This window comes from Eumetopias jubatus, unplaced genomic scaffold (genome assembly GCF_037043125.1).
Source record: "Eumetopias jubatus isolate StellerSeaLion01/CBP00866 unplaced genomic scaffold, mEumJub1_p1.0 scaffold_1, whole genome shotgun sequence".
Taxonomy (NCBI): Eukaryota; Metazoa; Chordata; class Mammalia; order Carnivora; family Otariidae; genus Eumetopias; species Eumetopias jubatus.
In genome coordinates this window covers 102,762,990-102,778,109 of record NW_028274807.1, presented here as the reverse complement: position 1 = coordinate 102,778,109, position 15,120 = coordinate 102,762,990, and the positions used below count along the sequence as shown (strand labels likewise).

Below are 15,120 nucleotides of genomic sequence, written 5' to 3'. Positions count from 1 at the left end.
GAGACCAGTTCTTTAACTTAACAATGCCTCTTCCTTGTGTGAGGTGGGTTGCCTGAGACAAGCAGGTGTTTCTCATTAGGTCAGATTTCCCAGAGGTAAATGTATGCAGGCAGAATCGTACATTTCACAGGACTCAAGACAGTGGTTTCTCAGCTAAGTAAAGTGTGCCTATAAAATACATTTATCCACTCCTCTCTGCTTCAAGATGGGAATTTTGTAATTACGGGCTTGTTTTATTGTATTTTCATTTCATAGTACATCTAGGTCCAGAGAGCCTAAATATCGAGATTTACGCTTCCCAGGAATTCTTCCCATGAGAAAGGGAAGATGCTGAGGAAAACCGAAAACTTCACTTATACACAGTACAGGGTTTGCGAATGGGGAATGTCAAACACCTGTGGAGAGCCTAGCCTATTGATGGCATGGCTCCAGGTGACTAAATTACTATAAAATTAAAATAATTTTTCTACTCTCTTTTCAGAGAAGCTATGTAATTTAACTTTTGAAAGGCAAACTACTATAAGATTATTCCCTATACCTTTTCATTAAGTTGGTCATGAAATCACTGGTTTTAGAGGTCAAGAATTGGTCAGATATCAGCAATTTCATCTGAGGAGGAGGGGTTTTGTTAGCCGACTACTTCTGAAAGGAGACAAATTGATTTTATTTTACACGAACTACAACATCTAACACTGTCATTGTGTGTTTAATAGTTTTGAAATATTTATTGTTTATTTTCACAATAAAATTAAGTGTATTAGGCAGATGATAATAGAAGATTCTGTATCTCTCTGGAGTTTTGGAGTAGAACTACCTTCATGTGTATGTTTGAAACATCCTCCCTTTATTCATAAGTCAGTAAAAACAGAAACATTCACCGTGAAGCCAAGTCTTAATCTACTTAGAAACCTTAGGTTTGAACCCACCTGGCACTGCACGTGACTGGATTCAGAATGGGCAGTTTCTCTAAGTCCTTGGCTTGATGTTATCATAGGCACTGGTAGTATCAACAGTAGGATGTTTTTCAGAAACTTGCCCTTTTTCGGATGAAAGCTTGTTTATTTATTTGTTTTTAAGGATGAAAGAAAATGCAGTGATTAAAGCAAATTCCTTAGGGTAGCATTTTTAGTGAGTAAGAATTTATTTGTAGGACTGACTCCTTCTTCCCATAAATGTATACCAAGGTTTCTTAATGGAGAGTCCATGAATGGAGCTCCAGGGACCAGTTCCCCAAAACTATATGCACATTTTGGTGCATATGTCTAGGTGTATATTATTACTATATCATCATCATCATCATCATCATCGGAGCATAACGGCCTCCTAACTGCCCCTGCTCTTACTCTCCCCCTGCCCCCCCCCACTGTAGCCTAATTATCAGCACAGTATCCAGAGTGATCTATTAAAACCTAAGTCAAAGCATGTCACTCATCTCAAAATTCTCCTCCTCAGAATAAAAGCCCATATCCTCTCAGATCCCTGACCCTGAGGGCCTTGCATCAACTAGCCCCTGATTCCTCTGGGACTTTCCACATTCCCCTTTCCTTTCATTCCCCTCCCACTATGCCAGCCTGGCCTTGAACTTGCTGCCCCTTCTGCTGGTGTGTGCTTCCCCTAGGTACTGCCATGTGGGGTTGCCAGATTTAGCAGATAATCTGCAGTGTTTGGAACATGTCTGTACTGAAAAGTCATTCTCCGTTTATCTGAAATTCAAATTCAACTTGGCATCCTGTATTTTTCCTGTCAGTAACTGTCTCACTTCCTTCAGGTCCTTGCTGAAACGTCACCTTCTCGGGAAGGCCTTCTCTGGACTTAACTGTGTCAACTTCCAACTCCCCAGGTCTAGCCCAGTGTCTCTGTTACACTTCCCTAATTACTTTTATACCTGGCATTCATCACCATCTATCAGAGACATATTTTACGTATTTGTCTATTTTCTGTCTCCCTCACTTTATGTAAGCTCCATGATGGCCATAAATTTATATTTATATCCATCTGCTTTCCCAGTGCTTAAAACAAACCCGCAGGTAGCATGGATGGGTAGGCCTACTATGTATAAAATTGACGAAGAGAGAAGGCATTGTAAACATACTACGGCATCGTGGTTTCTTATATTTCTGATGGCCACTGGGATGACTTTGAGTCTTACTCTGTCCTTCCTCCCCCCCCACCCCCCCCAGACCATTAACCTGCACTGTTTTCATTGTCTGTGGGTCATAATATCCCTCTGTTTCTTGTTAGTTTTCTCATCTGTGAAATGGGATGTTCCCTAGTTAACATCCTGGCATGGTTCCTGCCAGAAGCCACCTTTCTGCATGAATAAGTCAGTTACCGTGAATTAAGAGCCACCTTCTTCTGATGCACATGAGGGGCTCAGTGAGGATTGTAAAGAGGCCCAGGAAGACCATGTATCACTTCATTTCCCAATTATTTGTTGCTAAGGTATGGATGTATAATTGATTCACTGCTTTTCCAAGTAGATGATTATTTTGAAAAAGAGTGTCTTGTTGCTACCAAGACCTTGAAAACCTCTGTTTGATATATTTGGATGCACTGGGCTTTGAACAAGTTAACCCAAGGAGGGATGCTCAGAGGGAAATTCTCAGGCAGGACTTTTTATGGTGGTTTTGTTTCGAAAGGTTCTCACATCGTCATCATCTCCGTGTACTTCTCCCTCGCAGGATTTACATTAGCTGAGAGGTTACTGAGGCATGTGTTGTCATTATCGGTTGTAGCCATGTTAAAAGATAGAGCTATCGACCTCCATTTTCCAGTCTTGGGAGGAAGCCAGTCTCTTCAGGAAAGAACCTTGCCCACAGCTTCAGGCCTGGCAGCCTTCAAGAGGCCAAATTCTTCTAAATGGCCTCTGAGAGCAAGCTTTGAAATATTGTTAACTTGAAAGCACAAGTTTAGGTCAAAAGGTCCATTTTGCTTAAAAGCTCCCAAATATTTTCTCCTCTTTCCCTGCAGTTGGTTTTGGGGTTAGTGTGTATATAAAAACAATGACATGCTTTCATCCCTTTCTTTCCATCGCTTAAATTTCCCTACGACCTCAGATATAGATCACACCCTCACATTCTTAGCTACTGTGGGAATGGAGACTTGAAAGGAAAAAAGGAAAATGGTATGTGAATGACTCTCATCTCTTTCCTCCTTTGGGAACATCAAGAGACGCTTCTTCAACACACACCTGGTCTTGAGGAAGCACAGTAGAAATCTTTAATGTTCCCCCATTTTCCTTAGGATATATTCCAGACCCCTTTACGTGGCACTCAAGGGCTAACTGTGATCTGAACCCCGGGCAGAAACACTCCTCCCTCTAATCCCTACACTCCTGCCCCCATGTTGCCTTCAGTTCTTTGCTTTGCTATGGTACCTCAGCCTAGAATGGCTCCCACCCACACACCACCTGCTTCTACCCTATTGCAGGTGGATACAGCCTTCAGGCCTCACATGCCACCTCCTTTGGGAAACTTCCCTTTTCTTCCCGCACTCAAAATTTCTCCTTCTCAGTGCACTTTGTTTTTGTTTCTAACAGAACCCACTTACAGCTGGTGACATACAAGTCTGTCTCCCCCATCAGACAACAGGCTTCTTGAAAAGAAGGACCTTGTTTTACTTCCCTACTGTACACATGGAATGTGTGTTCAATAAATGTCTGTTGAATTAATTGCATTTTCCACATCTGGTGGTGTTCTGAGTCCCCAGGATCAGGATCGCCCATCATAGCACTAGAGGGAGGCTCAGATCTGTGCACTGCAACAGGGAGGTGGTGAAGCTGACCACAGCACAGCACTCCTTGTATCTGGCTCGTGGACCTTTCGGACAGTTCCCAGCATTTCAAACATCCCGTGTGCCAAAAAGTGGGATGTAGTGCAAGGAATAAAATAAATGAGACAGACATCACAGCCTTCCCAGGAACAATGCATTAAGAACATACCTCTCTACCTATTTTTCCTTTACCCAGAGAATTTTCCCAAGGTGAACCTCATGGTCTGTCCCCAAGCACTTTTGAAGCAAGTGCTCATCCCCAAGCTGCCTTCCTTAATACATCGATTTTGCAAAGTTTCAGTGCATCTTTTCACCGTATAGAGCAGTAGTTTTACTGCCTCCTGAAACAGGAAATTTTTCTTAGGTGAAATGTTTCAGTCCAATTGAAGTGTCATACCCAGCACATAAGATAAAAGATGCCCTGTATTGATCTCAAACAATAAAATTAGGGAGTATATCAATTTAAGTAGTACATCAAGATATTTTTTAAATTCTTGCTGGAGAAAAAGTAGTAAACATGCCAAGATTCTAGTGGGTTTTTTAATAGTTAACAAAGGAAAGGAAATATATTCTATCCCTATTGACATCAGGCCAAGTGAGGGCTCATTTCCCAATCCCTTCCTGTGAATGAGAAAACAAGATATCAAATTTGAGTTCATTCAGGATTCTGCCCAGTTTAAGCCTGGTTTCATCCATAGCCAGGAAGAAAAATGTATTGACCTAACAGAAAAGGGAATTTGAAAGCATTTTACTGCACCATTTGATACAGGCTTTTATATTTTTAAAAGATTTTTATTTATTTATTTGACAGAGAGAGAGAAAGAGAGCACAGGCAGGGGAGCGGCTGGAAGAGAGAGAGGGAGAAGCAGGCTCCTCACTGAGCAAGGAGCCTGATGCAGGGCTTGATCCCGGGACCCTGGGATCATGACCTGAGCCAAAGGCAGATGCTTACCAACTGAGCCACCCAGGCACCCTACAGGATTTTATATATAAGTTTATATATATATATATATATATAAGTTCGATGAAACAATGTTCTGGCTTAGTCTATAGATTTTTTTATAGATTTATTTTTTAATTGGAAAAAAAATTTTCCCGTAGTTAAATAGTGTTGAAGAATACTTCATCTTCATTGTCTTGCCTGGTTGATGTATAGTTGTGTTATTCTGAGGAGGAGGTAACATATATATCACCTTAATGTAATTAAGAAAATAATTCTGGATGTAAATTCATCTGCACTTGTTTTTAGCCAAGATAGCTAAAAATCTAATTTATATGTTTTACCACAAAAGGAACCCAGTGATAAGTACGCAGATGAAAAAAAAAATCGTTTCAACAGGGTTTCATTATGGGCCTGATCTGAAGCAGAAATTTAGTACAACACATCATTCCTATTTAAAGTAGCACTTGGGACTTCAAACATCATGATTCAGACATCAAGTAATTTTAAGAAATAAATATGCAACATACTTTCAAGAGGAAGATCTAGTATTTACTCTTGGAAAGGGGGTGCGATGAGGGAAGGGGAGGAAAGAGGAACATCTCTATGGGAAATATCAATGCATGGATAATTTCGGGAGAGTAGAGACCCCACATCCACACACACAGGCACACACACACAATCTTGGGTAACTAATCACAGTTTCACATGCAGAAGCTCAACATTAAGAGAGCCATATCCCAATTGAGCCATATCCTATTTTTTTAAAGATTTATGTATTTATTTATTTATTTACTTAGAGAGAGAGAGAGAGAGAGAGAGCACACGGAGAGGGAGAAGCCGACTCCCCACTGAGCAAGGAGCCTGATGCGGGACTCGATCCCAGGACTCTGGGACCATGACCTGAGCCAAAGGCAGACACTTAACCACCTGAGCCACCCAGGCACCCCAAGCCTACAGCACCCGGTATTCCCAGGCGGTCCCATCCAAGTACTAACCAGGCCCGACCCTGCTTAGCTTCTGAGATCAGACGAGATCAGGTGCATTCAGGGTGGTACAGCCATAGACCTATTATTTACTTATATCTTCTATATCAAGGGAAAATTAGAAATCTTGATGTACTTACTGTTCCCTGTGCAGTATATAGAAGCATCAGGAACTACGAAACTTCCGGAAATAGTGAGTACTTTGACAAAAGCACTTGAATTCAGAAGGAAACATCAGGGAGGTTGTGACAATCAACATAAGTGAGCCATTAATCGGGCAAGAACGCTAAGAACACAGAGAAACGCACTGCGGGCATTACTACTGGTCCCGCTTGGAAGCTGTGATGCGGCCATTGAAATGACTGCAATAGTGTTTCTTATCCTTAGGTTTTCAGTTGGGCAGAAAGATTTACATCTGGGGTTCTCAGTCTTTTTGATATGGGTAAACGTCTGGTACTCTGTCTACTGCCAACACTTTCACCTCCTCCACCCCACATTCCCACTGCCATTATTTTAATTTTCTTTAGCTTGCACCAAAAAGTCCATTTAAAAATTGCCTGCGGTGGGGTGGGGGGAATTGCCTGTGGGGCGCCTGGGTGGCTGTCTGTCAAGTGTCTGACTCTTGATTCTGGCTCAGGTCATGATCTCAGGGACATGAGACTGAGCCCCACATTGGGTTCCACACTCAGTGGGAAGTTGGCTTGAGATTCTCCCTGTCCCTCTGCCCCTCCCCCAACTTGCACACATGTGTTCTCTCTCTAAAATTAAATAAATAAATAAATAACCTGCATGTTTTCATAGATGATCTAGCTACCTTAATGGAAAAGCAAAGCAAATTTAGGTAAGCTTTGCACAAAAGAAAAAAAATGGTTCGTTTGAAAAGAGATTATAAATCAGGCATCGGTTTGTATAGCACATGGCATTTGGATGTCAAGGCTGAAGAGAAGGCAGTGGGATGCTGAAGGGTTAATCAGGATGAACCAGAGTTTCCATCTATGAATAGGAAAATCTTTTGATAATGCATAAGTGATTTCCCAGTAATGCGGTGAGTGTTTTCAGAGTCGATCATTTCCACCACTGGCCGATAATGATCATTTAAAAGCATTAGCTCACATGACCAGTGCGTCTCACAGTTCAGATTATGGCCTTGTCAGGAAACTGAAGCTGTCCGTTCTAGTCCTTAAATTTCAGGGCAGGGGGTAGGAAGAGGCCCTCTCAAGCTCAGGGACTGTGAGGGGCTGTGTGTACATTTTCCAAAGGAAAGTGGTAACATCTGGGCCCATGCTATGTCAGCACAGTTCATTTTAGAGAGGTCAGCGGTAGAGGAAAGAACCAGGGCAAATTATCTGTAGGAAGGACATGAGGGGCTGTTATCCCTTTGTTTGCATAGCTACTGCAAAACCACCAAACATTATACTCAGCTCAAGTCTTCCGAGGTGGTCTTTTGTTTGTTTTTTCCTTTCCTCTACTCATTTGGATGGACCTCTTGGAAGTAAAATCAATTACAGTGTTGATCCCAAGCATCTAACGTCAGGGTCTTGCCGCCATGCCTGGCAGTGTGGTCTGAAATAGAAGGATAATAGCTTATAATGAATTTTTTTTCCAAGGTCTACAGCTGTGCTTCTGAAATGTAAGGAGCATTCAAAATTCTTAGGCTCTTTTAAAAATGAAATTTCTGATTCAGTATATCTGGGGTGAGACCTGAGAGCTTGCATTTCCAGTAAGCTGCCAGTGATACAAATGCTGCATCAGAAGGACACACTTTGAGTAGCAAAACTCTCAAGAGCATCAAAGATCAGTCCCCATGGTAGGAAAATATTAGAGATCTCAGGATGGCACAAGCTGTTCAGATAGCAGTGGTACAGCTCCTTCTGGAAAGGGTTTAAGCTATGAACCTGTCTATGTGCTGAGCACTCCTTTAGGTGGAGGGACAAAGGAAATTCTCCACTGGGCACCGCCCCACAAGCTCTTGCATCCGTGGTTCGGGGGAGACGTTCTATCACTTGTCTCTCTGTAGTACTTATTAGAGAACCACTTATGACAGTAAAAGGTGTCGGGGTCAGAGGAAGGGAATGGTCCTTATTACTTTCTTAGTACTAATCCTTGTTGCTGTTATTTGGCGGGGAAATTTCCATCTTGGATTTTGAGGTGCCCTTCTCCAGGAGATGATATATTAATAGTGTATGTGTGTATACCTATCTTATGTATGTATGTGGTCAGTATATTATTAGTGTATATATATTAACTTAAATATATGTAGTTAATAGTGAGAGTTCGGTCATTTTAACTATATATATCCATAAACCCACCTGGTTAGAATTAAAGTAAAAAGATGTTAGCAATTTACTTTTGTGTATTATACTCAGTCTTGTAAACCTGTAGATTTTTATGATTTCGTCCATGTTAACTCTTGATTATAAGTGGACTAGGATGTTAACCTAGGCAGAGACTGAAATTCCTGAAACTCGTGGTAGCCCCGCCCCTTCAACCCATCCAGACCCATTTTTACCTTTTGAACATACATGATTTTCACAGAAGATTTCAGGTGAAAAGCACTAATATGAACTATTAATGTTTCCTACTGTAGAGCATTTAGAGGAAACATTTTAAGTAACACATACATTTCTCCTCTCTTCATGTATTTATTCAAGATCCTTCACTGTCCACTTAACGTGTATAAGGCGTTGTCTAGATACTGTGGGGAAGGCAGGACGGATAAACCAAAATCCCTGCCCCCTTAGAAAAAAGCTTGCAACCATAACGGCTGTTGGAAAGAAGCCAGAGTGGTACTAAAAACACCATGGTAAACGAGAAAGGAAAATTCACTCTACAGCGTGTTAGGTCATGACCATCAGTGAAGGAGTTTTATTTCATTTCTTGAAGCCTCATCGTCAGGGGATAGTGGTGATCGATGCTGGGTGTTCCAGATGCGCAATTTAGAAAACGTTTCCGTGCATGATATTCTGTGTGCCGCCAGAATTCTTTCTGAACTAAGCCTGAATTTTTAAAAGCTAGCCTTGATTATTGTATTGCGTGTGGTTGTTTCTTACTGAGGCAACCAGTGGGAGGTGGTATAGTACGCCCGTGTAGGATGTGAGCCCCAGCAGCCTCGAATTGAAACCTCCAGGTTTCAATTCTGGCCTGACCATTGGCCAGCTGCCACGCCTTGGGCAAGTTCCTTCGCCTCACCGTGCTCCCACTTGGCTATAAAATGCAGTTGATAATAATATCTACTCCAGAGGGTTACTGTGAGGACTACAAACATATGTAAGAGGCACCTATGAAGTGCCTGGCCCGTTAGGGACCCCTCCACAAAGGGTGGCTATTGTTACTATGTTAACTTATGTCCGATAATAAGATGCATGCTTCCTTCACTTTAACCTCCTTTGACAGGATTTAATAGTCCTAGAGTCCTTGAAAGTAAAACATTTTTACCCAAAGCCTTAGCTTTGGAGAATTCTTCAGTGTTGGGAACACCCACGCTGGGGCCACACTTGGTGGTCAGCGTTGCTTCCCAGGCCTGGAAGGCATTCTGCATGCACATAGTAGGACCCTTGTGTAGAGTGAGGGTTCTGGGGTCTGGAGGAGAGTAGGATAAGGGAGATCTCTACTGGGAAGAAACCCTGCCCAAATGCAAGGCTTCTGCGGTATCACTTGCCATCATACCGTCTGGCAAACGTGCAAGTCATTCTCTCGGGAACTGAGCTCGGGACATGAGGGTGGACTAAAGGCAGGATTTGGATTTGAGTCAGAGACTGCCCAGGACAGTATTTGCCTTATAGACGGAGGGCTGCAGTAAACTACATTAAGACACATTTATGCCACAAGCCTTCCACAAATTGAAATGTTGTTTTTTCTTTTTTTTTAACTCGTGGAGATAAATAGACCACTGAATGTGAGTGTGTCAAGGCTATCTTGAATGGCATTTTTACTTTAGAACTCTGGTCTTAACAGCATTGAGGTTGGTCAGGAGTTCCTACTGGAAAATGTACTGAGTAGGACATTTGCTGCTTTCTGTCCAAGCATGTCAGGGTATAAGATGGCTTGTTAAATGGGGTCTTGGCCTTTGAATTCTTCTTTGGCCCCTTTCTCATGCAAACGGTAACTTTTTTTTTTTTTTTAAATAAATAGTGCGTGTATTTTTAGTTTCTGGTAGTAGTAATTTGATAATGATGAGTATGTGCTTGTGTGTGCACTTCTCTTTGCTGCTTGTGGCAAAACATCCTCCAGCTGTGGGCCTTCTCCTTCTCTGTATGTAAAGCCAGTAAAAAACCAAAAGCCATGGGAAAAGGGTAAAGAGAGCAGCAGAAAGGAACGTTCTCTTTTGTGAAAAAGCCCGCCACTGGCTGGAGTTTTCTTCCCCACTGACTGGATTTTAAAGAAAAGTTGATGGATCTTTTTCTCTTGCCTATATGGATAGAACAAAGCGCTGATCCTGAGGCAGAGGGGTCCTTCTCTGAGTTGGAAATAAATTTTATCCTTGTGCTGGGGCTAATACCAGAAGATGAGATTTTCCCATCTGACTTTAAGAAATGATTGGTTATAGGACAAAGGGGGGAAAAGCAAACATCTGTGTTACAGGTTAGCCTCTAAATTATACTGTTTTCATTCTGTCGTGGGATACCCGGCTTTTAAGTCACTACTGAAGTCTGGGAGGCTGGGGTTTTGCATCTATTTTTATCCCTCACACTACCCTGGTTCAGAATAAAGTTGCTGGTTTCCTCGCAGGGCTTCAGCCCACACTCAGCCCTGAACTGGGGAGTGGGGGGTTGTGGCGGGAGGGATTGAGTCAGGTTTCCCTTGATTGGGAGGAGAAAGAAAGGTGCTACGGAGAGGAATCTAGGCAGGACCCCTCGGGGGAAGGGGACAGTAGACGTGGGAAGGCTGGACATTCAGCAGGCTGAGTGTCAAGGCAGAGCAAGCCTCAGAAACAGCAGCTGCCCCCGTGCCAGAGCTCAGGACAGAGCAGGGAGGCCACGCAGGGCGGTGTCTCTGGGACAGAGCAGGGGCAAGGACACGCACAACCAGGCACAGGCTCTTAGCTGGCTCTCCATGTCAGCATGAGCAGTAACCAGGGTACTGGGCAATTGGCACAGCAGCCTATCAGAATTCATGGGAGGTTATTACTTAAGTGAAATTCTAAAGACTTAAAGGATGAATTTGGCCAGTGATGGAATGGATGACATCATCAGTCAAGAATCCCCATTGGATATGGAGGGGAATTATAAAAAGGTAAGGCGGTGGGGGGAGAGCTCTTTTGTTTGTAAACAATCGGACCATTTTTCTAACTGGGAGAAAGAACACCCTTGAAGAGTGGCCAAATTCCACACTCGGTAGCCATTGCCATAATATATTCAGGAAAGCTAAATGCACAGAGGTGGAGGCATTAAGTTGGGAGGGTTCTTCTTTCTGCTTTTCCCAGCTTGTCTTCACTAATATATTATACAGTGACTGGAATACACATGTTGTTATTCTGAAGTTGAAAAAACCCTATCATGCATTTAGTTGCTAGGCAGTCTTTTTATGTAAAAGAATAATTTTTAAAAATTTTTGACATAGGTTGATAGTTTACCCCCAGTAAATAATTACTAGAATGTTTAACCTGTCTTTTAAGTGTGACTTTTTTAACAATGAAAAATAGAGTTTTACCAAGAGAAGAGTGGGGTTTTGAAAAATTGTTACAGTATCTGCTAATACTTTGCTAGCCTTTTCTTTTGAAAGACAGTAAATATATTTTTGGAATGTTTTATCTGGTAATTGTCGGTAATAACAGGCCCAAGCAAAAATAGCTTTAGTTATATGGGTGAGGTCATGAAATTAAACTACAAGTATATGCTTGTCTGTCCACAGAAGGCCAAACCACACTACATCCTTTCCCCCTTATTATTTTCCACAAGTCAAGTGTAGGTCACAACACATCACAGTGTGAAGAATAAGGGTCCTTCCATCATGGACCTGAAAGCAAGACCTCTTTTCCTTCAGAGGTAAATCCTACTTAATGCAGCTTCCTCGAACGGCAAAACTTGCTGCTCAATTTTTAATTTGATCAACTATGTCGTTAACTTTTTTTCCTCCAGAGTAAGATATAGAAAGTTCTATCATGATAGTTTCTTAAGTATAATAGTGTAAAATATGGCATTTTGTATCTCATACATTAAATTGTGTTTGAATGTGGGGGATGTTTTAAGTATGTACTTTATTTCTTAGAGCAGTTCACAATAGTTGATGCTCTTTTCTCCAGAACCCAAAACTTAAATGTGTAAAAGAGGTTTAAATGACCTGCCATGTTGCCCTATGCATTTTTCTTCCCTTGCGCTCCCCAAGAAGGGAACGAGTGCACAAGGTGATAAGTGTGCCAAATACTGAAACTCTGACAGCTCTCAGCTGTCCCCTCCTGCCAGAAGCGGGTGTGCAAAAGAGGCATAGGACACTCAGCCATCAGAGTGGGTCACTTACCCGGCCCGGAAGACAAGCGGCACAGTTCTCAGCCCGCCTCTTTCCAGTGCCAAAGGACTGGTCATGCTCAAACCGTTTCTCAGGTAGAAAAGCATAGGTCACTTTGCACTTAGGAAAAAATGAAAGACATACCGTGGCTACTGCAGTAACAACAGAGTAATGACTGCTGTAGTTTTTCCCTTCTTGGAAACTGAGAGAGCCCACATGCCTGGAATGAGCAAGCGATGATATGCCGGCAACCTGATACAGCACTGACTAAAATGACAAACATGTGAGGCTCAAGTGGCTTTAAAACATCATCAGCAACAAAACAGAGTTGCATTGTATAGTGCCTTATCTAAGGCAGGAGAATGCCACCTGTGATTTCAGGAGAAACAATATCTAATAGGGGAGAACAAAAGACCACGAGATGAAACCTACTAGATGTGTAGGATACACAGAGATCAATCTGTATTTTTCTGGCCCCTAAACGTGAGCGTGCTCTTGTCATTTCAGCTTTGTAACTACTTTTCTTAAGCCAACGACTTTCAAACTAATGTACATGTTGGTTACTCTGGAGGCTTCAGTATGCTAAAAACAAAAACAAAAAACCACTGTTGATAATTTCATCATGAACGTCTGGTGAATCAGGGCAAGACATATGCTTTCTTTAAAATATAAAGACTAGGAAAACAGTTACCTAGTATAAAAATCACTTTTCCTAATTCACATCTTCCTTTTCTATGTTTTTCTCTCTCATGTTTCTCCTGTTTGGTTGGCTAAGTAGAAAAGTTAATTAGATGCTGTAAAGCAGTGGTCCGCAGGCTTTTTTAACCTTGGATTCATCAGTAAAATGTTTTTGAACTCATACCTCTAATATATATCTATTCTATTCATAAATTATACATATACACTACTACAGACACATATTTTGTATGTAAAAAACCTATACACAAATAGATCTTTTTAACATAAAATGTTTATAAATATAAAAGTTTCAATAATTTCTTCTTTTACTTCCTGTCACTTTGAGGTCCGTTGTCAAAAACAGTTGGAAAATTGGTATACCCCTGCCTAGGTACAGTACAATTTCCTATACCAGTCACACTAATAAATGCCACATGTGTCTAGGGGTTATTTTACAAGGTTTTAGAGTCAGGCAAACAGCCTTTGGGGGAAAGGTCACTTTCTGACGACTAAAATTAGATTCCACCTTGGCAAAGGAAGGAAAAGAGTATACATCTGTTCCTATTCCTCAGGGGAAGGTCCTGATGGTAAGAAAGATGTTTCATTAAGGACCTCTGGTTTATTCAGTAGAGGAGTAGTAAAACAGATGTTAGTATATAGGGAGGAAAGTCTGCACCACGGCAGAATCTCAGGTGTGTAGTCCATTATTGTCCTGCTTTGCTCTGAGCAACCTCTGACCTTTTGGCAAAGACCCACACAGCTGACTGTCCTCAGGACCACAGTGGCATGCAGCATGGGATCCACGTCCTGATTCCTTAGCCATCACTCCCAAGAGCCCCTGGCATTGTGTAGGGGGCTAGGATCGCAGAAGGGAGGCTGGGCTTCGCCTCAAGGAGCTTAGCATCCACGTGGGGAGGCACACCAGCAAGTAAGCTGACATGGAATTGATGCTGCCTAGAAGAATGTTCGGATCCAGTGGGGACTTGGGAAACGTGCAGCCTTTGCCATCTCAGGACCTGGGCAAGGAAATGAGAATTTAACATAGAATGCTGGCCCCCGCTTTGTCCCAGAGCAGAGCAGACACAGGACGCGGGTCTGTCCCCAGGCTACTCCTTGCAGAAGAGGCTGGGTCTGTCCCCAGGCTACTCCTTGCAGAAGAAGGAGCTGCGGACAGGGCTGTGTGTGGTCAGAGCATGGAAAAGCCAGCTTGCTCGCTTTGTTTCTCCGAGGTGCTGTCTCTAGTGTGGTGCATCTAATTATGGTGAAAGATGAGGGAGGAGCCCGTGAAAAAATTAAAAGCCTGGAAGGAACAATATTTAAAGGGAAGCCACAGCTGCGCCTCATGTTTTTTTTAAAAGGTGAATGGAAATGACTGCTTGAGATAAACTGCAATAAACAGGAGCACAGAATGCCGGCTGCCATCCCAGACAAGAGCTCTGCCCTCCCCACACAATTACGGAGGGAAAGCAGCCGTCGACCTCCATTAACCCTCACGTCTTCCTGCCTGGAAGGGCTGAATACGCCTGAAGAGCTCCGTGGAGTTACTGAACCCTGGAACCTGGCCTTACCTCGGCCACCTGGGGACAATCTTTTCAGCTTTCTGGGCCACGGTCTCCTTTTCTTTCAAGGGAGAAACTGGCCTCGTTGGTCTCAGATGCTAAAAATATGGAGCCTCTTGGCTCCTAGTTCAGGGTTCTTTCCATCCTGTCACCCTGTTGGCATGCCTCCGTCAGCCAGCCCGGTCAGGAATGGGTTGTTTCAGGTAACGGGATTTTCCAGATATGTGGTATGTGAGTTACCTGTGGGGGGGAGGGGGGTTTAAGATATAATTCATATACCATAAAATTCACCATTCCATACTGTACGTTTTGGTGGGTTTTAGTATGTTCCTAAGGTGCAAACCACTGCTAATTCCAAAACACTTTAAGAAGCCCTGTACCCATTAGCAGTTACTCCTAGTTCCCCCTTCCCCCACAACCATTAATCTACTTTCTGTTTTCATAGATTTGCCGGTTCTGGACATTTCTGGCCCTCTTTTATCCATTTCTGCACTCTCTTCACCAGCTTACCCCACCTCTACCCTTTAATGTTAACAAATTTTTATGTTAAAAGTTTTTGAATAAGTTTTTCTCTGGGCCAGGCACTGTGCCAGGTCCTTTCTGTATTTCATTTAATCCTTAAAACAACCTGTGAGATAGGTATTAGTATCCCTTTTTTCAGAAAAAGAAACTGAGGCTTAAAGGGTTTCTTTAATTTGCATTCGTAAACATCAGAGTCAAGATGTTAACTTGGGTCTTCTTG

At 42.5% G+C, this 15,120-nt stretch overlaps 1 protein-coding gene and 1 non-coding gene across 9 annotated transcripts in view; one reads left to right on the top strand and one right to left on the bottom strand.

Annotated features, from left to right (window-relative positions):
* SCHIP1 (schwannomin interacting protein 1) overlaps positions 1–15,120 on the top strand; it is a 117,977-nt gene that overhangs the window by 67,107 nt on the left and 35,750 nt on the right. For 3 of the 8 annotated variants that reach the window (XM_088025642.1, XM_088025647.1, XM_028103186.2), the window contains exon 1: positions 10,852–10,929. The exons of the other annotated variants lie outside the window; for them this stretch is intronic. In XM_088025642.1, the coding sequence (XP_087881768.1) occupies positions 10,852–10,929 (78 nt within the window). Of the gene's footprint in view, positions 1–10,851; positions 10,930–15,120 lie in introns of those variants that run through there. 8 annotated transcript variants of the gene reach the window in all.
* Positions 5,663–5,779, bottom strand: LOC114209161 (5S ribosomal RNA). Its single transcript, XR_003609261.1, has one exon. It is a non-coding gene; the product is annotated as a 5S ribosomal RNA (ribosomal RNA).